This window comes from Centroberyx gerrardi, chromosome 19 (genome assembly GCF_048128805.1).
Source record: "Centroberyx gerrardi isolate f3 chromosome 19, fCenGer3.hap1.cur.20231027, whole genome shotgun sequence".
Taxonomy (NCBI): Eukaryota; Metazoa; Chordata; class Actinopteri; order Beryciformes; family Berycidae; genus Centroberyx; species Centroberyx gerrardi.
Window position 1 is genome coordinate 17,517,571 of NC_136015.1, and position 25,724 is coordinate 17,543,294.

Here is a 25,724-nt window from a genome sequence, read left to right on the forward strand (position 1 = left end):
ATCAACAAACAGCTCAGAGTCAACGGCAAACTATCTGTCATCAAGGGCTTGTTCTTACAATTTGAAGGGATTTCGGCTCCTGTAGCTAACGAAGGCAGGTGAACTACATCTATCAGCTTCCAGTCTGAGACGGCTGCTTTTATGAGGTCGTTTTAACTTGGCTAGCTAAGTTTGCTAACAACTTTTGCTACGTTAACGTTAGTTGTCTGGCTAGTAGCTGGAAGCCTACAGCAGCTAAATTGTTTAACGTTACCAAAACCTAGATACATGCCGTTCTCTCTTTATCTCGGGCTAATGTTTGGCTACTTACAACACACCGATTGCTTCTACGACTAGGCCCCTAAGCGTTTATCTGCTTAAAATGTGATTCAGAGCTCATAGTGCATTCAAGCAAGTAATTCTCTGTCTAATATGAACGTGTCTTAAGTGCCAAATCTTTGCTCGCACACTTTCTGCACAAACCTTTAATAGTCCATTATTGTATTTATACAAACCTCATGCTTTACCCTTTTAGAAAAATATTTCCATTTTTTCCCCTCAGGTTCCAGCTGTGCACTGTCTGCACGAATTTGCAGGATCCACCTTGCAGCTGCAGTTTACATCAGATTTTACATAATATTAAAGCTTTGCTCTGAGTGCAAGAAGCTCCATAGAAGACTGGTCGAGTTTTTTTTTTCCACTGAAGACAGATGGTTTTGAGCCATGGATCAAGGTGTTGTGGACAGTCCTGTTACCCTTGTCATCAAGGCACCCAACCAGAAGTACGATGACCAGACCATCAATTGTTACCAGAACTGGACAGTGGAGAAACTCAAGGCCCACCTGTCAGATGTGTACCCCAGTAAGCCAGTGAGTATTTTGCGTCAGTCCTCCCGGGACAGACGGCGAGATGGGAATGTGAATTAGCCCGTGTGTTAATTTCCCCTGGGATCTCCCGTGTGTCTCTCTCCCACATCCTTTTCCTCTGCCATCCAATTCATGGCAGCTCATCACCCTTGTTTAATAGCACAAGGGGAAGTTATATCCTGTGTGTTGTTATCTGTGGGGTTTGTACATTCAAATTCAGGTAGTGAGTGGTGATTAGTTTAGAGACTGCGGACTGTTGATAAATGTCACCCTCTTACAGTCCAGTTCAGAACTAGCGTCCCGAGAGGAAATGGAACTGTTGGCCTATATCTCAAAACGTTCCTTTAATTTCTGCAGCACACTCAGTTTATCTGAGCTGGTCCAGGAATTTGAAGCATTGATCTTTCAGTGACAAATTTGCTCCCTTTCTTTTACGTTTAAGTGATAATCTGTGAGATGTTTTTCTTTTTTTTTTTCAATTTTGGCAACATCTTTGGTGCTCAGCGCTCATTGCTGTGGTGTTGTTGCTCTGCACTTCCCAGAGATCACCTGTCAATCAACCAGTGCCGACAGTACTGTGTGACATCTTTTTACTTAGATTTTCTATTGATGTAGTTTGAGTTTCTGTGTGGACCGGTCTCTGTCTGTTCAGTCATGGCGGCGATAGCTGCTCATGCTAACTACGATTTTTTTCCCAAGCAAGAGACAGCAGGTGTACAGAACAGCAAATGTAAAAGCTTTCGTGAACTGGATATAGGTTGAATCACTATTGTGTTATATCTATAGATCTATATATCTATCTATCTATATATATTTCAAATGACCTCCACTTGCTATTAGACACTTAGTAAACAGCACTGATCTTCTGCTGAGCTTAACACAAAAGCCTACTGTAAGTCACTCAGTCCTCAATCACAATCACGGCACTAATAATGTTGTGGTTTCAGGTTTTTGAGCTACACTTTATGTCTTCGGTCTGGAGCCGTGACTAGCCCCGTGTTAAGTGAGTTGTTTAAGCAGGTTATGCAGCCCAAGTCTAATTGGAAGTGAGGCCTTTGTGTGGACTGAAGCATCCCCCATGCCTAATCCTGTCACCACTGTAAGTAGATGGGCAAGCAAAAGTTGGCGCTGCTCCCTGTTTTTGTTTGCTGTGTCGCGTTTGCTTGCTGTGAATTCTTCAGAATTTCCTCCCTGTGTGATTCACAATAGCGCTGAAACATTTCAGCATTGTTCAAGAAATTGACTCAGTTGATTAACCTTGACAGCATTCGCTAAACTGAAGGAAGGTGGCTAACAGAATGATAGTGACTGAAAGAGCCTCTTGGCCTTAGAGTGTGTAGATTTGACGTCACGCTGAAACGAGGGCGTTGAAATTCCCATTGTACTGCTAATCTGACTTTGCTGTGTTTCCGCTCTGCTCAGGACTTGTTGTGATGTAATCATTGTAAACACACAGGGCCAAATTGCTTCCTTGTGAAGTTGTGGCCTAATCTCAGGAAGTGCTGTGCTGTTGTTCCTGTTGATACTGGATACTTGGTTTGGCATATTTAACAAGGAGGCATCTAGAATCTAGAATGCAAGAATTTCAGTTGTAGTTTGGCCATGTTTTAAAATGGGTGATTCGTATTTCTGCATGATCCTATTCTACATGAAGGCTCAAAGAGGACACGCTTTGACCTTGTTGTACGATCCATCTAATCCACTGTTAAGACCCAGTTATCCCTGCTGAGGTTACTCACCCACACTTCTCTGCCTTTTGATGCTGTGATCTAGATTACTAAGATCCCTATTTTCATGCTTAGAAATATTGTTCTGTTTGAATATTAGCATTATTGATTATAAAAATCTGTTCAAAGATCGTAGGCCAATCACTTGAGAAACTCTATGAATCAGCCTACCATAATAACATATTAAGGCTGGCCAATAACATCGTCTCTGACCCCAACCACGTCCTGAACAGTGAATACAAACTGTTACAATCAAATCGGAGATATAGGGTCCCACGATTTAATAGGGTTAGACTGAAGCACTCTTTTGTACACCAGTCAATCCTAAAATTAAATATAGAGCTTAATCTCAGATCAAATGTACGTTGAAGGGCCTTGAATATTGTCTTTTGTGATTGTAATGATATGTTGTATGTATGTATCTTTGTGTCCTGTCTTCATTTTTGTCTTTTCTGTGATGTTGCAAATGGAGCTGCTGTGATGCAAGAAAAATTTCAGACTGGATCTGACAATAAAATATTATCATCATCATCATCATCATCATTTTTAAGAAGGACCAAACAAATTAAGTGAAATGTATTGTTGCCCATATACAAGCCCTCTCCTTTGACCCCTTTATCATTATAATATTGTGTTTTTAGAGCTCCAAAGACCAGAGGCTGGTGTATTCTGGGAAGCTCCTTTTGGATCACTTTACCTTGAAAGATGTGCTCAGAAAGGTAGGTCTTCTCTGTCGTCGCAGGCCTTGTTTTCCTGTTTGTCAGGATGATACTAGCATAAAAGTCCTAAAGCTAACAGAGGGAGGGAGGGAGGGAAGCAGGAGGGCAATGTAAACAATGTGGAATGGTTACATTGTTTTCTGCCCAGACAAAAGCTTGGCAAACATTTAAAAAAAGAGCTTAATAATTAATATAAACTCCATATCTTGAAACATTAAGGAGTTATAGTAGTGTCAAGAAAATCAGTTTCCTCATTAATATACAAATTTATGTAGCAGTGCTCTTAGATCTAATCAGATCATCTGCTCTATAGGGGGAACCTGTAAGAATGTAAGAAGTTTCTATCATGTGTTGTTCTTGGGTTATTGGGCCTTATACATGAATGTTTTCTTATTTTCCTCTTAAATTTGTTCTTAAGAAATGCAGTAAGAGAAAATGCAGTAAGAGAAAATTTTAAATTGGAAGCGTGTGCTCGACAGTTTGTAATTGGCATACTTATACCCCAGTAAGCCTATATAAGGGCAGCAGATTTCAGTACTGTGTACACACCAACAAACCAGGCCCCCAGCAGGATGCCTGTTTAGGGCAACAAGAAGAGGGAAAAAAAACTTTTCTTCATCAGAAATAGAGATCATCTGAAGTTACTATCAGAAAAAAGTTTGTCATTTCTAGTTTGAGCTGTGGCGTTACAGCTCCGGATAAGCATAAAGCTTGGAAATTAATAACTCATGCAGTTAATGCTGCATCGGCTGCAAACCACTCAGTGAAGCTAAAAATAAATGCTTTGATTTGAAATTGGATGCAAAAAAACAGCCGTAGGATTGCAGCCATGGGAGCCACAGTCCAAACATAAAAAATGGTTGACGTGACGCGCGAACATTGCAGCCGTAATCGTAGAGGTTGCGTCGACGGGTTTGAACTCCAGTTGTCCTCTGGATCGAACTTAGAGCTCCACACAACATACTGCTGGATCAATAACGAGGAGCTGAGAATGATGGTGAGAAGCAATCCAAATTATAGATCCTCACAGCAGAATTTCGGGCTTGCCTATTAGTTTTGCACTCCACAGGCCCTTTTCAAATCTGTTTAATATTTTCCTTACGTTTTTAGGAGAGGAGTATTATTGATAAAGAAATGGAAGAAGGACTCTAAAACAAACGTATTAATGCAAATGTCTGTGGCTCCAGTGTGCCTTCCACATTACACACTTCTTTTCTTTGAACAACGGCAATTATGTAATAGTCCGACTGTCTTGGCTAATGAGTCCTGATGGCTTCCACAGCAGGACGAGTACCACATGCTTCACCTGGTGTGCGCCTCACGCACTCCTCCTGGGTCCCCGAAGCCCCACAGCAGCCGCAGTAACAAGTCCCAGGAGAACGCCTCAGCTGCTCCCACGGTGGGTTAACCTGCTCTGCTCACACCTCCCCATACATTGCCATTCCTTTCATCATCACGCCATACCTTTCATCATCCACCTCATCCACCGTGATCTACAGCTCCCTGTGGATGACAAGATTCGCTAGCCTTTTCCCAGATGAACCATAAACTACTACTAATATTCAGACTGTTCTTTTTTCCCGGTTGCAGACGCTTCAAAATTCGTATAGCCCCTCCCCCCCTGGTCAGGACAGCCAATCCCCTTCGACTGGAGAGAGCAGTGATGGACTCCGACAGCGAGCGGGCCCCTTCCCTTACTACCCGATGCACCCAGCCTTCATGCATAGGTAAGCCTCCAGACTCATTTCTTAAAATGAAACTTTAATGATGCCCGTGGGGAAACTGGGTCACTGCAGCAGCTTAAGAATATATGGGATATGGAAAAGAATAAAAAAAAAATAGGACAAATAAAACATAAAGAAGATAATACAGCAATAAGAACATATTAAAGATACAACATTTTGGTCATGCTAATACAGAGCTGCTATTGGCTTGAAATAATTTTTGTTAAGCCATTATTATACTTTCTGATCAGGAAATTATCTTGGCTATTTCCTTATCCCATAGTCAATGATAACTCATAACCAATAAATCTCAGATTATTGTATATAAAATCAAAGACATACAAGTGTGTGGCACGTCTAATATCAGTGTTCTTGTGATTTTAATGTTCTTCTCTTTTGCAGCTCAACATGGCCCCCGCAGTACTCCCCACAGCCGGCTCCTCCCACAAACATGCCCGCATATTACAACCCCATGACACTAATGTGGTGGCAGCAGCTATATGCCCGGCAGTACTACATGCATTAGTAAGTCAATATGTGTTTCTGTCTCACCGTTGCTAGTAAATGTTTGCCAAGCTTTTGTCTAGGCAGAAAAAAAAAAGTTACCATTCCACATTGTTTACATCCCCCTTCTGCTTCCCTCCCTCCCTCCCTCCCTCCCTCCCTCCAGTCAGATGCTGGCTGCCTCCTCTCAGCATCTCAGGCCGGACCAGCCCTTGCCCCAGCCGCACCCGTCAGATCCTCTGAGCCAGCATCCCCAGGCGGATCGCCGTGGCAACCCGGAGGTCCAGATGAACGCCCAGGGAGGGGAGGTCCTGAACGAGGAGGAGCAAAACCGGGACTGGCTGGACTGGGTGTACACGATATCGCGCGCCGCCATCTTGCTCAGTATCGTCTACTTCTACTCCTCCTTCAGCCGCTTCGTCATGGTGATGGGGGCCATGCTGGTGCTTTACCTGTGAGTGAACTTTGTACCTCATGTAGGGTTAGACCAATATATTGGTTTGCTGATAAGGCCAAAATCGGCAAACCAATATATGGGTTGCTGATTTTGGCCTTTTGTTAAATATCAGATATCCAGTCTGTAGAACCTGCAATGAAAATTGATATTCTTTGCCCATTATATTTATTTAATTTTTCAAAAATGTTTTTTGTAAATTAAATTATTCTTTTTAAGCCAGTAATGTATCCCAGAGTTTCCTCTGTCATTGAATAGGTGCATTGGGTCACCCTGCCTTAGAGAGCTGCTAAGCCTAAAATAATTTCATTGGTGTGGGTTTCCATGGAGAGTTTTAGTGTCCCATGATGGTCTAAATGCTGTTTCAGAGGTTTTTCCACCCTGACAAGAATACAATTCTGAAAGATACCGGAAATCTGCTATTGACACCTTCGATGTGAAAATATCGGCATTGGCATGGGTTTTCAAAAACCAGTATCGGTCGAACTCTAATCTCTTCTGGCATTGAAATGCTTTGTGATAGCCTCTTGAAACCCAGAGTGATTTATTCTTGAAGAATTTTGTCATTAAAATCATTCATTTGCAAAATCAAGGCCCCAAGAGTTCTCAATGCTTTCTGATGGAATGTCAGTGTCTTCAATAGACTTTGTCCTGTTTTACTCAGCATGAAATCTCTAATCTTTTTCTATGAACTGTGCAGTGTTGCATTGAAGGTCATAACAAGCAGGATGCGAGGAGGTTGTGATGTCACTTGTGTGTGTGTGTGTGTGTGTGTGTGTGTGTGTGTATGCATGCAGGCACCAAGCAGGCTGGTTTCCCTTTAACCTGGAGAACGAGCTCCAGCTTCCTGGAGACGGGGCCAATCAGGACGACATGGAGGGAGAGCTACAGAACCACGACTTACAAGAAATGGTAGCTGTGTGACTCATCCATCTCACCTTTACCAAGAACATTCCCCCAGGCTGATCGTATGTCAGTGACAATGATGATGATGATATCAGTTATACAATGGCATTCACTGACATGCCAGTTTCCAGCTCATTATAGCGTTTTCACAGACTAGTTTCCCACAAGAATAGAAGAAATCTGTTTTTGAAAAGCTGATAATACGAAAGCACCAAGCAAACAAAGAGGTTTGTCTTGGCAGTAAGTGGCTACCTGATCTTGGAGCTGTAGAGAAGACAACCTTCTGAAGACTGAAGCGGTGACTAAGTAAAAACGTTTCTTCAGTGTGACATGGCGAGGCAAAAATAAAAACTCTGCTGTCACGTTTTAGCTCACAGGGAACCTTAATCAGGGAACCAAACCACCTGTGACTGTTAAACACTTTTCTCTGCGTATGATAATTCTGCAGCAATCAAACATTTTTGTCTCTACATGTAAGTGGCTGTTGTGTTATTTTCAGAGCCATTGCTCAAATTTATGCTTACAGCTGAAAGACAATTTATTATGAGCTGCCTGAGTCTTTCAATGGCAGAAAATACAACCTCTTTGGTTACTGAAAAGATGTTTTGGGTTTGATTGTGCCTCTGTCCTCTACAATCATTTAGTCTCCACACTGTTAAGTTCTTGTCTAATTACATATTGTTATGCATTAGTAACTATTGTGAGATATAGTACCTGAGTGAACCATGGAGTACGAAATATGAGTTCAATTTCAAAATACTACCCATCTGTTATCTATAAAAAAAATCAAAAACAGATTATTCTATCCACAAAACATAAATGTTTGTAAGCAAAGTTCTTAAGATGGCTCATAACTTTAATAGTAACCAATATTCTGCTTTATTTTCAGGCCAGCAATTATTTTGTAAAAGAATGTGTCAACTTTTTGAAATAGTGGATATCTCATTTTAGTCGAGTGCACTGTATGACCAGAGCTACACATATTTTATTCGATATGCTGTGGGCTGTGTGATATAATCTGACTGTAATCTGACTTTCACCTGATCAGGAACGGGTGATGGATGAAGGCTTGGATGATGATGGGGAAAGTGGAGAGGAAGGAGCAGAGGATCCCAACAGCATCCCCCACACGGGCTTCCTGTCTTCCACCTGGTCCTTCATCATAACCTTCTTCATGTCACTCATCCCGGAGGGTCCGCCAAACGCTGCTAACTGAACCACGGGCTCCAGAGCCGCCGCAGTCCTCCATAGGAACACATTTCTTTAAGAAGAGGTCGATTGGCCCTACCTGTTTAGGGAACTATTTCTGTTGCAAGGCCGTGTCAGTTCCCCAGTAGTCTCCTCCATGTCTAAGACTTGGAGGCCGAACACTAATGTCACTGATTTAACCTGAAACCACGTGTTCACAGCTGTAGCTAATAGAGTCACTGTATATGGACCTGCTGGACACCACTTTGTCTGAAACAAAGACAAAAGGGTTTTGCATTGTTAAATGACAGTAACATAGTGAGACTGCGAAATACAAGGATTGCTTTTGACTCCTTGTAAACATAGTCCAAATAATAATAGTCACTGTTATGGTAGAATAATCGGTTGTTGTCAAATAGGGACAGGACGCACCTTTGTAATATTGTACAGTGATCATAGCACTATTTCTGTTTAACAACCTGAACAAGTATTGTCTTTGTAAAGTAGTTGCAAGATTTGTTGAAATTGTTTTATTAGTATATTTACCATTTTGTAGGAGTGGTTGTGTTCAAATAAGAATTTTAAAAGGGCCATTGTAGTCCAAATGCTCAGCTACAGCCAATTATAGCCCTGAATCATGTGGCATCTCTGATAACTTAAATGAATGGTTTTGGTCTTAAAGTACATAAAATGTGTCTTCTTAAAATTGGACTTATTTGTGTACTATTAATTGTGTTGTGTTGGATGTTTTCATTCCCATGAGGGTGAGGAGGGCGGTGGGGATTGTTCCACATGCCCCGGTGAAATGGAAGAGAGGGCAGCCCACTAAGTGATGAAGCCTGTAACCCAAAGTGCTCTTGGTTATGAAACTGTCATTTTCACAAAGGTGAATCAGATATCCTGAGTCCTGAATCCATTCCCTACTGTCAGACGGCCCGAAAGAATCGAGTTAGTTAAAAGAATTGGTAATGCAATTGCAAAGTGGATCCGTCCACTGTGGCTGCTCTTGGGATGAATGCCACGTGTCACCCCGTGGACAAGAAAGTGACAGAGCAGGAGAAACCAGACATAAAAGTGAATATTGCTATCGCTGTTATCCTCGGCAAGTTATTTAGAGAGTTTAATACACATTAATAATACCTAACTTACATTCATGGTAATGTAGTCACGTTTCAACTGTTAAACTATCAGCCCCAAGGAGGTTTTATAGAAGTTAATGGGTGCTACTTAACATAGCTTGAACGGCCTCAAGATGTCGCTGTAATATAGGCTTATTTGCATTTACTTGGAGCATGAACCAATGCAACCTATTTGAAAAATTGTAGGAAATCTTGACATGTGGCAAGAATCAGCTGGTTGAAGACTGGATCTGACAGATGTGTGAAAAAATAGAAACGTGACAGAAAAGTGTGATTTCGTTGTTTAAATCCACTGAGGCCTGCTACGTGTCAGAATGGTACCGCGAGAGCGCCCGGCACGAGGCAGCGCAGCACGTGAAGTAAGCCATCAAACTATTTCATCAGATACCAGGCCTGATGCACAAAACAGTCAAAAGCATTAATCCTGATCAAACCTCAACATCGCTGTCCATATGGTTTTTTTGTTGAAAATCATGGATACAACTTCATTTCTTCGTTGGAATTGTCATGAACTGGTGTGCCGCTGCTGCCCAACATGAATGGCACTTTGGCAGCACTTGAAATTAGTCTTTTTTCCCATGCTGACCTACTTGGCAATACAGGACATGTCACTCAAAATACACTCATTTAGCAATATGCGAAGAACTGAGTAACAAAATTATTCCTCTATGACTTCTACTTCATGGTGGTGATTGGCCCCATTTTTATACCAAAGCCTTCTTCTGTTCATGAAGGAAAGGTTCACAGCGTAGCCAACCCTCCAGTCATTAACAGGCTGAAGAGGTTTGATTTGCACCATGAGGTATTTTTGGTTTCTCATATTGGAACAAGTACAGACCATTATGACTCAACCCACAGTGGGTATAAATAGCTCTAATTCTCCCGCTTCCGCCCGGAAACCAAAGGCTACTCTAGGTGAACTGCCCTGAATCTACACCAAGGACTCTGTTGGGGTCCCAGTCCATGTTAACGGAGGATCTTCTGCCAACACTCCTGCTCTTTCAGTTCTCTGCAAATTTGAAATGTCAGTCTCTCATAAGGGTGTGCTGCTTTAGGCCTGGGCGACCCTGCTCACTTCTATGTCTCATCTGTTCATGTATGAAAATTGCATTTATCAATTTCATGGTATAATTTAACAAAGGAGCTGTTAATGTAAAGTTACCCAAATTATTATAACTGTCAGCACAGTGGAAATTTGACTAACGCCCTTTGAAGAACTCTCCCTGGTTATCAACAGAATCAAACATTTAGCATTCCAATCTACTTCCTGGTGTAAATGATGTCACCTACATCCAGGTTTTAATGAATGCTCTGATTGGGCGACAGTATGCATAGTTAATCAGGTGTCCCATAGTCTAGCAGACTGGATATTTGTTCCCCAAAGATAAATATTGACTTGCAGTGTGCTTTGTACCATCTAACCATCAAAAACTGAAAAAAAAGAAAAAAAAAGAAATCAAACTTTTCCTTACTGAGTTGAAATCATTGCACTGGATACCTCTAAACCTTGAAACTTTTGGCTAGTTATCTGCCAAAGTGTCTATACAAACTTACCAGCTGCAGCCAAAATATAGCAGTTTTTGTTTGGATGCTGCCCATTGTGGTTGCACTCATGCATTAATGCTGGGACAGACAGGTGATCTGTGAAACGACCTGTCAGTCTGTGTGGCCACATGGCCTTGACTCTCACTGGGGAACATTTTCTTGCATTTGCACATCCAGCAGTCCACATTTGGCAACATACTCAGATCAAAGTTCACAGACTAAAAGGATTTCCATGCCATGATGTACACTGGTGCTGTGGACTATGATTTCAAACGGGCTGACGGCTGGTCACCTTGTTGATCCAGTATTGTTTATTTTCCATGAATGGTCACAACCTGTTTTATGCTGAATGTTGTCTTGTATCTCTTCTCCAGACTATGTTTGGATACAGAAAGACATATTGCTTCTCCCATAAACATGATTATCTTAGCCTTCATATCTAGAAGGATCAGACACATTTTCTATACCATCCTCTGTACTGAAGAGTGTGCTTAATTATGTGCATTCAGTGTGATCATCTAATAATGTGTTTAAGTAATGTTACAAAATGCTTCTCAAAGAACATGATTTTAAAACAATATCTTCATGGGCAATCAAAGAGGTCTGGAAACTTCTAAAAGGAGAGAATACTGCTTCAAAAACACAGTTGTGGATAAGTAAGTATTATGTCTTTAGTAATGTGTCCACAGCATGTAGCTGTTAGTGGCGCATAAGGCAGATCTCTGCTGCCACCTTTTGTCATCAACATGGTAGCACCTCAGACTTGTTATGAAAGAAAGAAGAGTGAGAAATCGTTGCATTAAACGTGTCCTTTATTCTGCAGTGTGCCACAGTGTGCAAATGCTGAGGTAAGTTCACTTGAAATAAGTTAGTTAAATTTACAATGTATTGTATTGTGCTTAAAGTGAAGGATTTCATTACTTTTGCCTGATGGTTAACTATCAGTGTGAAAAACTGACATTTAGCATGAACACCGGCTGATCACACCACAAGAGAATATTGTATACCGGTAACTCCATTTTTCTGTCCATTCCCAGTTATTCAGATTTTCATGCAATAGGGGACACTTCATAGCTACAAAAGAATGTGAATGAGCTCATCGTAGTGGAAGAAACATGAAGGTAATCCTGTGTGTTCTTGTGTTTCAGCTGGTCAGTTGGGTCGGTGGCTGGTTCAGGCTGTCTTGCTGTCTGCCATCCCGTCCATCACAGCCATCCAAGGCCTGTCCAACTGTTCAGAGCCAGCTGAGTATCATGGGAGGCTGCAGCAGCTTGTGGAGTGCATCAAGGTCAACACCCTGCCTAGTAAGTGCTGCCATGCCATGGCTTAGTATAATGGGAGCTGAATAGATGACAGGGAAAGGGTTTCTCTCAGACAGATCTGTGTGAGTGTCTTTGTCTTCATACATGCTATAATTGTTGGTTCCATCGCCGCTGTAGCGAGTGTGAAACTGTCCACTGGTAGATCTGTTGTTAATCTTCTGCACTATGAGGATGGGCTGCAGAGGCACAATACTGTATTGCTGTTCACCACAGAAGTGCAGCCAAGATGGCTGTCATCATTTATTGACAGCTGTGGTGTAAGTGAGCATCGTTCTTTGTTTAATATTGAGCTGCAGCCCCTTTTGCACAATCCACATTTCACTCGTCTCAAAACTTAAAAATCCTTCTCTAACTTGTCCGCTTCTCTTAATCTACTTCTCCTCCTTTGTGATTGGTAGAGATTTAATAACGGAAATCAATAAGGGATAATGGCTATTACCTGGATTCACCTTATCAGTGTACTTCATGAAAAGAGCAAGTGTCCCTAATATTTTGTACATTGAGTATGACCACCATCTTCGAGAACGCCGTCTACCAAGTACTCAAGATTCCCCAAACCAAAATATGACCAGTACCTAATATAAAAGGTCAAGCCTGCATTTAGATAAAAGGCAAGCATTTGAATAAATCAATGTCAGCTTTAGTGTGGTGAGCTGTTTGATAGAGAAAAAACAGTCTACCTCTTATTCACACAAAGCAGCTGCATCTACTTTGGCTTTCTCACCCATTAGGCCTTAGCATCTGATCAATACACGGTGTGCTTTGTGATGTGAATGAAGAGAGAAGGAAGTCACCATTTGTATACTTTTATTGCTTTGCACCAATCGGCCATTACAAAAAAAGTCATCATTCAAGCTAACAACAGGATGCTATGTGTGTCACTGATGTCTTGTCTCTCTATGGTACGTCAGGACAGTGTATTTTAACCAGGGATGTGGTGGAGGGTAAACTGCACCTTTTTGTTGGTGATATAGTTTACCCACTTTTATAAGATAATATATAATCGTAATTTATAGTGTACATTATTGTAAGAAGTATCAGACTGATGTCACATGAAAATAGGGTCTTTATATCAAAATAAAACATTAATACTGAAATTATACGTACTTCTTTTTTGGTTGGTGGTGGTTCACTTCATGGTAATCACTGACTGGATTTAATAGTTACCCCACCTTTTAATCTACCACTATATATCACTGATGCTAGATGTTAAACATGGATTACAAAGGTGCACTGATGAAAACGCACAGTATATATAGGGAAAATAACCTGTGAAATAACAAATAGTCAAATATTACGCAAAGATTGAATTCAAAATAAAAAGGTCACATTTTGTTTTTAGAAAAAAAAAACAATGTCTGGCAAAATGTCAAAAGATTTCATTGATATTGAAGGTACAATAATTTGACATTCACTGACCTTTCAAAAAACAAGTACCTCAATATTGATTACAGAGCTTTCAGTATGTGAGCAAATACTACAGCTGTGACAGTAAAACACACACACACAAACAGTATTTTGAGTTACATTTATAAATGGAAGAGTTGATATTCGAGTTACATCATTTCAGTTGTCGGTGTGGCTCAGGCTACGACTTTCACATAGACTTAGAATAACGCTACAACAGACATGAGCTTCAACAAATGAGCTGTCTACGGATTAACTCTTGTAAAGTGATGGTCTGTCTTTGGCATTTCTGGTGCCATGTGTGTACCTGTACATCTGTTTTGAACACTTAAATTATCAATACAAGACTTGCACAAATAGAGCTTTGACAAGGCACGTAAGCTATTGTCCGTATAGTCACTGTAGCTACACATCAACAGAGCCAATGAAACAGACACAAAATTCATAACAAATTCCTCTTCGCCTGATCATCAGCTAGGTTTATCGATCCATACATTGCATGGTATTGAATACTTATTTATTATTGCTAAAACAGGACTGCACTTAGCAAAATGAGAACAACTTAATAGAATACATCAATAGTTTTTACAAGTACTGTAGAAATATTTTGCATAAAATTACATCTGTAATGCTGAACATACTGATTTATCTTTACACCACATGTTACAAACACAAAGATACAGACAGTATAAAAACAGGTGCAACTGATTGGGGTTATGAATATTTTATTTTTATTTTGCACCTCATACTATTTTGCTATGATTTATTTATCAAAATAGTTGTGATCCCAGCAATGACAGAAACACACTGGACAGTTATTTACCGTCTTGAGTTGTGACAAAAATATTGAGCGTAACCACAGTCAGAAATCATTCCTGATTCCTGAGTTCTTTAACAGACATTTGAACAACAGCTCTATGGACATTGTGGGAGGAGAAGTAACCTTTTCAAACACAATACAGGCCATTGTAGGTAGGTAGGAAACTATATTCTACTGGCAAATGCATCCAAAGTGCTTACTGTACAGTACAATGACGTCATATGGCCTCTGACAGTTTTCTATAAGGTTACGAATGAAAATAATATACAATAACATTTCTATAACAGCACATCTGAATAGTGAGGTTCACCTAGGAATCGACTGACCAACTTGTGAGCAGCAATATCAATACTGAGTATTCCCCCGGCGTCAGGAGAGATGGTTGATAAGCAAATCCTACAAAGACTTATGGAGTAGTAGTAGTAGCAGTTGTAGTAGTTGTAGTAATAGTAGTATCTATCTGAATGTACCTTCTTTTTGGTTTGTGTCAGTTGCTGTACCAGACTAGTGCTGAAGTATAACCAGTTGGCACTGACAGGACCTGAATGGCTTTAATCAAATGAGTTTTGAAGCTGGTGTAGTTAGATGAAAGGACTTAATCTGGACCCCACCCCCCCAACCCCAAAACAAAAACAAACTAACACAGGGAAACTGGCAGACAGACAGTGCAGGACAACTCACAATGTGAGCTAAAAAGAACCCAAGATGTACAGTACTTTGATCAGCTAAAATGATAACAGGGGAAGAACAAAAAACGTGGTAAAACTGAAATTAAAATATACACTGGGTTAGAACTAAAATTCAATTCAAGCATTCACAACAACAATCCAAGATCCGCACCAGCGAGGCCCCTTCCTTTGGCATCCGTGGTTGTGATGGGTGATAGCGCTTCACTACACAGGGGGATTCTAAAAGGTTCCAAAACAGTGAGCTTCGGTGGGCAGTGACAGCAGAGTTCGTTCATTCTTCAGCAATGTGCACTCTACTGCATGGCAGTCAACTGTACGTGCACTGGAGATGAAGGACCTCAGGACTTCAGTGGAGGAGGACTCACGGCTCGCCTGCTGCCCCGAAGGAGGCAGCACTCCAGGCGGGTTGCGCTGCTCCAGTACTAAGCCCGTTTTCCCACTAAGATGGTGGCCGTCAGCGGGGTGAAGTGTTGTGCGGGACAGGGTATCGGGAGGGAGGGCCTCCTTCATCACAAGAAGGTCTCGGCTGCAGAAAGCCCTCCCGGTGTGTCTGGGTTGACGTCGACTCTAACGCAGGCCACCTTCTCCTGGCTGTTTGCGGAGAGAGAGAGAGAAGGGAGACAGATGGAGGGGAGATGAGTGTCGGCGCAGCTTCGCGATGGTGTTAAGAGTGGAGAGCTCTTTGCAGATGTGAGATTTTGTCAGGTAGGAGAGTGCTAGACAATGCTCAATCCACGATGCTGTCAGAACACGATTTTAACACCCGAGTCTTGTTGGCGACAGGGCTCGTGAGGATGGTGCTAATATATGCAGCTCTTAATCATGACAATTATAGAGACACGATTTGTCAGCAATATGTTTGAGTTTTTACGGATTGCCTCTTGTCTTGATTTTGGTGTGATCAATTATATTTTGTAATCATATTTCTGTCCACACACTGTAAAATTAAGAAGTTAAGGCTTAACGGAAGTAGATAAGAATTAACCAAATTAATTTATCTCCTTGCTTGAACAGATTCATACTGCAATACCCAAAGCTTAAGACTGCATACTGCACGGGTCGATATTTAAGGGATTTGAACGGACATTAGGGGCAGGGATTCACCATATCCAGGAGAAGGCATAGCTACCTTTCGCTACGCTTCACGGGTTGGGCGCACGAGTCTGCGCCCGAGTTCACTGCTTTCCACGCCCCGCTTTTGGCCATTTCATCAGAGATATTAACAACCAAGGGGCCAGAATCAGAGCTACATGCCGAAATGCAAACACACACGTACGCACACACACACACACACACACACACACAAACAAACACACAAAGAGGACAGACAGGCAGGTAGACATCGAATCAGCGCGGGAGGGTCAGTACAGGACAATTAAAACAGGCAGACACAGACATGCATATGAATTAGAGGAGAGACAAAGTCACAGCACAAAAAGGCTGACTGGCACAGAGTTTCTGTCTTTGGTCAGCATTTCACACTAAACAGGCCACATATGGTCCTCTGTTACCACATGTACAGGAATGTGGCCACGGATTTTACGCATTGTCATTAATGTCTGTAGTGAGTTGATTATGTACTCATCCTTGGTGAGTTAGACGAGGTACGATTTGTTTAATTTCAAGAAGAACTTAGTTTTCCCTCCACGGCATGATAGTATGTCACAGCAAACATTTTATCACTGACCATTTCCCCAAAAAGGAACACCAACACAACACTTGACAACAGCGGTGTGTTGTCAAGCCAAATGGTCTGTTTTCAATAGCCAACAAGTGACAGCTTTGGCCATGCGTTCACTGTCTGAGTAAACGTTACTGAGCGGGGTTAAAACTCAGCCATGTGGGCCAGATGTTTTGCATCCGACACACACACACCTCTACCACCTCTTCTTCCGTTGGGAGGCTGTGGGTCACTAGTCCTATTCTGTATGATCTGTTCAAGACAGACATAGTAACACACAGCTGACTACCATTGTCAGGATTACCATTTTCTAAGTTGTAAAATGACAAAATGCATCTGAAAATGTAAAAACAGCTCTAGTCTACTGTATATAAAAGTATGCACTACATTTACATTGTTACATTACAAGTTTCTGGACTATTGTTATTCATCAACAGCGATCACCTCAGACATAAAGGCTTGATATAGGAGGAATTATATATATTTTTGGTAACAATTTACTTGAAGTGTTGCTCATAAAGCATTATAAGCCATTATAAGCACATTTTAAGCTGCCTGATAGTAATTATAATCACAAAAAAACAATGTAAATAGTGCATATCTGATTATAATACACTTATGATGCCTCACAATGCACTTAAAGTAAAGTGTTACCTTTTTTCTCCCAGTTGGAAACCAAAGTATGTAAAGAGAGGTGTGTTTTACGGACGGCACCACTCACCTCCCTGAGAGTGTTTTCACTGGGATGTTGAGCCGGTTTGGGTTGTCATAGTGGACCTTCATTCCCATATCTGCTTCTTCGTGCAGCCTGGACTCCGCCTCCTGGGAGACAACAACATCATCAGCAGGGCGTAAACCACGGACCAACCTGTGATTGCAGTGTGGCACCTCCAATCGAAAAACTGCTGTTTTTACACTTGTCATTCCTGAGGATTTCTTGTCATTCTTGAGATCTGATTCTTACGATCAGATTTTATGAGATCACATCAATTCATGTCCACACTTAGCCTGAAATTGGCTGTTATGCATCTCCTGTGGCTATATTTATTTAAATCTGTATCTAAATTACTTTTTCCCCACTCTGCCTCTCAAACTCATTACAATGCTTGTGTGCACATTGTAGCTGGATTGCGTCCAGACTACATAGACTGATTAAATGCGAGCCTGACCACTTACATATCTGATTTTGAAGATCTGATAGCAATGTGAGCCAAATCCAATTTTTGTGCACCAGACAAATCACTTGCATCCTAGTGTGATCAGATGATAAGTCACATTGAAATGACAAGAGTAACCGTAGCTATTTTGATTAAAATTAAAGAATTCTTGAAAGATTTATGAAGCTGTAACAGCCTTGTTTACTAAGTCTTCAAGAACATATTATAAATATAAATATACACATGAACCCAAAATTAAGATGGTTAAACAAATTTGGGTTGTATCTTTGATTTGGCCTTAAAGTACAGTACAGATTGTACAGAGTGCAGTATAGCAGATACTGTAGTATAACCATGATTAAGTTTTACCAGTTTCTCTCGCTCTTTCTTTTTCTTGTCATCCTCTTTCTTCTTCTTGCTTTCAGGTATCAAGTCGTCCAGCCAGCTCAGCTCCCTCTTGGTGAAAAAGAAGTCTAGAAGCTTTCGGATAAAGACCAGCGCCAGAACCTAGAAAAAAGAAAGACTTTTATGAGCACCCATTACATAGACAACATTTCAAGAAAAACAGACAACAACATTTCCCCCAGACACCATTTTGGAGGGGTGCGGTCACCGGGCTCAGCACCGCCCACCATGCTAGTGATTGATAATCAAACAACCCAAACTGTTTTTTTTTTTGCACTATCTGAGCTCAAAAGTGAGTTCCATTCTTCTGCCTTGATACAGCGAAAACAAAGTGTGGAGAATGGTTTGACGATGTTAGAATATTTGAGTGGGTGAGACTGTGCTTATCTTATCTGTACTTGTAAGTGTGTTTCTGTCTCTTTAATGTCTCATGTAGACGTTTCTGCACACTTCTACGTGAGCTGACATAAATGTGTGACAATCAGTGAGGGTTAAGGCCATTACCATCATTGGGAACACAACGGCTGCTGCAGAGGCCTTGATGACCCAGAGCAACACCAGACAGGTGAGCTGCACCAGGGTGAAGACATGGACCTTCCACAGCGGCACATAGCGCAGATAGATCAGGTCAGGCTGGTGCTTGGCCGGCATGCCAAACAGCTTGATACGGTCGAAGAACTGAAGAGAAAAGGAGAGGAAAGGAGGAAAGAGGGGGGTAGATTAGTGCGAGAGATGGGGGGGGGATGCACATGAAAAGGACGGGAAATGCAAGGGGTGATAAGGAAGGGAGAGATTCATTACATATTCAAGAGAGGAAATACATTTAACAGGTTTCAAAGGGTCTGAATTACGATCAAAGCTTTTGAATTACAACGGGGAAAGCTTATCGTTACTAACAGCTCATGACTGCAGTTCTGTTCAGGATAAAAGTGTATGACGTTATCTTCAAAGAGTCTTACTTGAATTCCTTTTAGTGAAGAGACACCCATGTAGAGAAAGACTCCATACAGGACTGGCATAGGAATAAACTGTGGAGAATGGAGGTGAACCAACACAGTATAACACAACCAACAGTAGAAATTATTCAACTTACAATACATAAAAGAAAATATGGCATATGTGATGCACACCAGTGTATTAAGTAGATCTAATAATAACAGCATCTAGAACATAAATAACCCCCCATGCTCTTATATAACATTTATATTATAGACATTTATTTGACCGTCTAATTCAGAGTGATTTACAATGTGTACAACCGCAGAACAAGCTTAAATCCTTAGATAGCCAACGCTACAAGCAACCAACTGCAGAGGTGGAAAGTAACTAAGTACATTTACTCAAGAATGTGATTAAGTACAATTTTGAGGTACTGACACTTTACTTGAATATTTCCATTTTTATGCCTCACTGTGCCCATGCTTGTTATCTCGGCCCTTTCTCTTTTTTCCTGTTTGATCTCAACTTCTTAATTTCCTCTCTCATCTACGTCACTCCGCTGGGTTCGTTTTCCCCTCTCCTCCCTTTCTGTGATGGTTGCCATCGTTCCTCCCCCTGCTCTTTCTGTTGCATTTTCACGCTATACCCATATGGCTATACCCATATGGCTATACCTCATCTTTTTTTTTGTCTTTCTCTCTTGCCGTCTCGGATTTTTCTCAGCATATCTGTCTTTCCTCCTCCCTCCATCACCCTCTTTCTCTAACATTTCCCCTGCTTTTTTCTCTCTTTCATTCCTCCTACTCTGTTTCTATTGTCTTCCCTCCTCATCCTTTCACATGCTGCCTGTCTTATATTTCCATTTATCTGATGACTGCAGTTACTAGTAACTTTTCAGAATAAGGTTTTACATGCAAAACATACAATAAGCTCATACAATATGATGCACTGTTAGAGTTTAAACTACCCAACAGTATATGGAGTAGTTGGACCTACAACATTAAAATACTTCTTACAGGTTAATGTATCAATAATTTAACACTCTGAAAAGGGACCGTTCTTCAGAATGAGTACTTTTACTTTTGATACGTACATTTTACTACAAATATGACTATAATTTACTTAAGTAAACTTTTGAATGCAGAACTTTTGCTTTTAATGAAGTATTTTTTCATTCTGGTATTGCTACTTTTACTTAAAGATTTGAGTACTTTTTCCACCACTGACCAATTGTTAAGAGTGCAAAGAAAAGCTGGGAAACTAAATAACCAGGCAGATTTTTCTAACGTTTTCCCCGTCTCACCTTGAGCACCGAGGTCATGAAAACAGAACAACCCATGAGGACAAAGATCATGAACCCAGTGACCCGCTGCTCCCGGATGCCCAGGAACTTGGGCTGCTCTCCCGGGGCGGAGCAGCCGGACTCCACCTTCAGACTGTTAACGTGGGAGATGGAGAGGACGGTGGCAGCCACAAACCAGGGTAGGCCCATGATCGAACACAAACCCAGCATTACTGCCACTATCAGCAAGTCCAGGTGGTAGCCACAGCCTTTCTGTAAGATACACAGGGAGACAGAGGAGACGGAGTGAGTATGAGTCATGGAAGCAGAGACTGACAGTGATGCGTTTTTGTTTTCCCCAAGGAGCAGATGCACTCCTAAATTAAAAAAAGAAATAAAAATGGAGCACAGGAAACAAGATTCAGGAGCATAATCTGTAAAAATAATTAAATGTGCCCATCAATGTTTTGAATCTCAGGTTGCAAATGTTCTTTTGAATTTTCAAGGTAGTGTGAATTTATTTTTAGGGCGTGTATGCTGCTAAAATAGCAGTACTGTAGAACCACGAGGCTTAGAAATGCAACAGAGAAAAAGTTGAAGGAGGTGGTAGTCAAAGCCTTTCTATGAGATGAAGAACAGAGCAGGAGGAGGATAGACAAGTGAAAATGATAGCTTCAGCCATTATTAAGGATGATGGATAGGGAGAGAGAGGACTGGGGAGAGATGAGAGAGCAATAGAGTTAGAGAGGCTTAGAGAGAGGGAGAGAAGCAAAGGAGGGTTTAGAGAGATAACAACAGCTATAGAACTATAGCTATAGAAGATAAAACTGGAGGAGAAAGAAGATAATAGCAATGGTAGAGATAACAGTGGTTGTAGACAGAGGATGTGGAATTAATGAAAAGACCAAAACAGGAAGGCAACAGCCCATTTATCAGGGTGTAGACAAAATTTTGCCTCCCACATAAACCGACTTCATGAGTTCACAAGTTCAATACAAAGTTTCAGCATCATCATCTATGCATGTCGAAATGTCAGGGGCGAAATTAAACTCGACGGCATAGCATTTAGCAGATTTTATTCGGCTACAAATTTGACTAATAACCTGGCATTGACTTTTAAAAACTCATTTTGCATGTACCAATTTAGATCTGGCTCCTTTGACGCAGCAGTTCTTTTTTTGGTGTTTATTCCTTTTATTGGAAAATTTCTCTCTTCTATTGCATTTTGGAGTTGGCTGTCAATTGTTTTCCCTAATCACAATCTAAACTCCAATTCTCTTCAGCCAAGGTGAAAGCATCTTTATGATCATTCCCGGTTTGGTGATATTGCAGCACATTTGAAAGGGACAGCCGATTATTCTATCCCCAAACTAAGCAATTGTTACAAGCTTGTGCACCTCCATATAGTCTGCACGCAAAGCAATACACCTTTTGTGTTCTATTAAGTAAACTAACCTTTCACGTTCAACTCATTCCCCGTTGGATAATAAAGAAGAGCAGTATAAGATCGGCTGCTGCTTTTCTCTGTTGTGGGATGTGGACCCTCGGAGCATTTCACAGGCCCATTCAATTGTCATCTGCTGACAAAATGAATCACTTCTCCACTGGGGGAGGGCCAGTGTGATGGCTTAGAGGGATCACTAATGTCTATGATGTCCTCTGCTGCACCGTCTTTGTCTCTGGTATCATCAACTGCACTGTCCTTAGAGGCTAAAATGTCCTCAACTTGTTCCAGTTGCTCACTTTGCCTGCCTCTTTGCCATAACATCAACCGGGGCAGCCGCTCTGCTCTCCCCCTCAGTATCACGGCGAGGGTTGAATAAATGTCCGCATGAAATATAAAAGAGCTAGCAAGGTTACCAATCTCATTCTGTGCTGGCATTTATTGTTGCAGTTGGGCTAACGTTAATGTGTTCATGTTAACAGTAACATTAGGTTTAGCAACTTGTCCTTCCTCAGTCTCCTGTCCTGGTAATGTTACGATGTTCATCTCGATCAATATTTTTCTGTTGTGGTTGATATGTAAGCCAAGCTGTCGCTCATTTTATTCTCCCTAATCCAATCTCTCCATTTCCATTTTGGCCACCTGACAACTTTTTCCAGGTGTTATCCTACTTGATAAACCGCCAATGTTAGCCGGCTTTACTGAACTGTACTGACATCGGTTGCCAGGTAACAAATTTTTTGGGGGAAAAAATAAAGGCTTACTTGCAGCTATAATTGCTGTTAAGATAGATTTGTTCAAATTTTGTCATGAAATTCAAAACATGATTTGAATGAGTTTGTATTGAATCTGAATGAATATGAATTTTATGATCTTGTGCCCCCATGCATCTCACATACTGTATATCCACAACAATGGCAATATTAGAAAGGTAAAACAATAAAAAAAAAAAATAGCTACAAATCATAATTGTGCAAATGTAAGATGTAACACCAGCAGAAGTGGTTTGGAGATGAGAGGTCATAGTTCTTTCATGTCTGTATGATAAACCGTTTATTTCCAGTACAGAAGTGGTTCTGAGACCTTGAGCTTGTGCTCCTTGCGGTTGATAATGACGGCAGTGATCTGCTGGTCCATAAAGATGAGGATGGTACAGAGCAGGGCAGGAAGTGCTGCCACCAGCAGCGTCCACCAGGGGTTTTCTCCGAGTGGGTCCATCAGCCAGCCGCGGTTCTTTGAGGTTGGCTGCAGGGACAAGGCAGAGAGAACTGATGATTGAATGTTTGTCACATGTAGTATATAAGGCATAGAGGATTGATGATATATTTAATGATGCAGAGGGATACATTCTAAATTTTCGACGATGCAATCATCTTTGATTTTAAATAACCGTTAGATCACTCTGCATACGAGTGTCTGATAAATGCCTAAATTGTTTTAAAATGTAAATACTGAGCAATGAACATAAGGTAACAATTTTGTTTTCCACAATGGAAATAATAGTGTTTTGGAATTAAATCCTTGACATGGCACATTATATTTTGCTAGATGCATTAGTCCCCAATGGGTATTGATTATTCTGGATCTTTCAATCTAAAAATAATGTTACACTATTGATCTGATGTCTTTTGAACATCTATGCATAAAGATAGATATGCTATAAATGATGCCTACCTCAAAGCGGTCAGGAACATTGAGTTTAGGAGAGGGGATGCCCATCAGATAGTCCACCAATACCATGATCATGATGGTTATAAACACAGCGAAGTCGCTGATGGTGGAGCGCACCTACATAACACAAAAAAATAACACGTATATGTATTTAAGGATTTTTGCTGAGCCTGCATGCTATTTTCCCACTACCACCCTGTTTCAAATTCATCCTGTTACACACAGTCACACCTAGAAGCTGCACCAGTACAACCACAGTCTTGAGACAGCCACTGAGAAGATCCACCAAAGCAATAATTACATTTGTGTCAACAGTAGAGGCATTACAATTCAGACAATACCAACACCTGCCTACACAGAACAGCAAATGATAACAGACAGGCTGGTACTGTGTGGGAAGATGTGAGAAGACCTTTTGTTCATGCACATGTGACTGCTCACGCATACTAATGACTGATGCATCGCAAACATTTACACAGAGAGGAGAGCAAGAGACGTTTAGCTAGAGCTACACACACACACACGCACAGATATACAGTACAAACACTCCACTCTAATGTATATTTGTTCATATTTTATATAACCAATCATTTAATTGTTATAGTTTGAAAAATAATTGCATGTTGTAAAATACCACCATTTGCGGTGTTAATAGTTATATACAGACACATAAACGCACACACACACATACACACACCAGGGGTGATCAGGAATCAAAAAATTGAAATCCTGGGGTTGAAAAAACAAAAACAAAACACCCATTCCAACCACACACACACACACACACACACACACACACACACAAGTCTAGTCTAACAAATATCTCACCTTAGTGGGGAAGTATCTCTCCGTCTTGAACTGCTTGAGGAAGGAGGAGAGGAAGAAGGTGGTGAAGAAGAGGATGATGGACCAGAAGAGAACGTCTGGGATGTAGGGGCCGTGGTGACCGCAGGCCGGACCCACAAACTCCCCGTCGAGCTCCTTACACATCTGGGGGAAAGAGGGATGAGGTGAATCACATTGAACACAAGGAGCAGGAAATGGTACCAATAGTAGTATTAGTAGTACAATAGCAGATTTTTTAGTAGCCTAGTTATAGCTGTAGTAGTGGCAGAAGTATTTGCGGTTAGTGTTATTATTATTATTATTAATAAACCTTTATTTAACCAGGTGAGTCCCATTGAGATTACAAGATCTCTTTTTTGAGGGAGCCCTGGCCAAGATAGCAGCAATACAGAATTTCAAACAACATACAAGCAAACATTAAAAGCACATAAAACAAAACATACAGTAGCAACTCACAGAATCATATGCCTAAAAGACAGACAGGAGGAAACAGGTCTAGCTAAGGAAGCAATTACAAATTCCAATTGAATTTGCCTCCAAACCCTTCACTACATTTTTGAATGCCCTAATCGGGATCAGCTCATCTAGCTGCAAATCTGTCTGCAAGTGGTTCCAGGCTGCAGGGGCGGAGAACATAAAGGCCCGTTTGCCAAATTCAGTGCGAACCTTAGGGACGGACAGTAAGAGGGTGTCATTTGAGCGCAAACAATACTTAGTGTATAAGTAGAAATAGTGTTCATGTGTCCGAATGAATCAATGTGCAAATGATGAGTGGGATATTAGCTCAGAATGTTAGTGAGTCCTGAGACTTGTTTGCTCTATACATGCGTGGGTGTGTACACACTATACAGCCTATCAGAGGTCACAGTGTGTTTGCCTCACCGACACATTGAGGCTGCTCCAGGGGATGGAGTCTGGGGTGTATCCAGTCTTGTTCCACTTATGTAGGAGCTGGGCTGAGGCATTGGCCGGTGGAGAGCACTGACACCTGGGGACAGACGGTATCTTGTTTAGAAAATCAATTAGCTTCATTTCAAAATGAATTTGCAAAATGGAGCAAAAATATTGGGATCAGTTGAGTGAAATTTGGTCTTTGACTTTACTTAATTTCAAACAATACACAGCATACAGCAAAAAGCACTAACCCCAAAATTGCTCCAACAACTTATGGCACTTATTATAGCTGCATGTTGTCAAAGATTTGAACTCACCATTGTAGTGAAACTACCAAAAATACATTATTCAGAAAATTCATAATCACAAATTTACTAATCACACTGGTAATGTCTCCTCCTCTTTGCTCTTCCTG

The 25,724-nt window shown here is 41.1% G+C and overlaps 2 protein-coding genes across 6 annotated transcripts in view; one reads left to right on the plus strand and one right to left on the minus strand.

Moving 5' to 3' along the window:
- Positions 1 to 545: 545 nt before the first annotated feature.
- Positions 546 to 8,779, plus strand: LOC139914362 (homocysteine-responsive endoplasmic reticulum-resident ubiquitin-like domain member 2 protein). Of its 2 annotated transcripts, XM_071902659.2 has the most exons (8): positions 546 to 849; positions 3,215 to 3,292; positions 4,575 to 4,691; positions 4,883 to 5,019; positions 5,419 to 5,541; positions 5,687 to 5,974; positions 6,772 to 6,886; positions 7,929 to 8,779. In XM_071902659.2, exons 1-8 carry the CDS (start codon positions 703 to 705, stop codon positions 8,094 to 8,096), a joined length of 1,173 nt encoding a protein of 390 aa, XP_071758760.2. In that variant the 5' UTR covers positions 546 to 702; the 3' UTR covers positions 8,097 to 8,779. The 2 variants fall into 2 exon arrangements, with proteins under 2 accessions (XP_071758760.2, XP_071758761.2); XM_071902660.2 differs by lacking the exon at positions 3,215 to 3,292.
- Positions 8,780 to 12,864: 4,085 nt separating this feature from the next.
- Positions 12,865 to 25,724, minus strand: part of LOC139914359 (sodium bicarbonate cotransporter 3-like) — a 57,084-nt gene continuing 44,224 nt past the window's right edge. For 3 of the 4 annotated variants that reach the window (XM_078290380.1, XM_071902656.2, XM_071902654.2), the window contains 11 exons: positions 25,298 to 25,403; positions 24,398 to 24,559; positions 23,573 to 23,686; positions 22,982 to 23,143; positions 20,476 to 20,727; positions 19,193 to 19,261; positions 18,738 to 18,911; positions 18,198 to 18,335; positions 17,393 to 17,493; positions 16,120 to 16,236; positions 12,865 to 15,581 (listed from right to left, as the gene is read on the minus strand). In XM_078290380.1, the coding sequence (XP_078146506.1) occupies positions 15,500 to 15,581; positions 16,120 to 16,236; positions 17,393 to 17,493; positions 18,198 to 18,335; positions 18,738 to 18,911; positions 19,193 to 19,261; positions 20,476 to 20,727; positions 22,982 to 23,143; positions 23,573 to 23,686; positions 24,398 to 24,559; positions 25,298 to 25,403 (1,477 nt within the window). In that variant the 3' untranslated portion in view covers positions 12,865 to 15,499. The remainder of the gene's footprint in view (positions 15,582 to 16,119; positions 16,237 to 17,392; positions 17,494 to 18,197; positions 18,336 to 18,737; positions 18,912 to 19,192; positions 19,262 to 20,475; positions 20,728 to 22,981; positions 23,144 to 23,572; positions 23,687 to 24,397; positions 24,560 to 25,297; positions 25,404 to 25,724) is intronic. The other variant, XM_078290381.1, reaches the window with a different exon arrangement.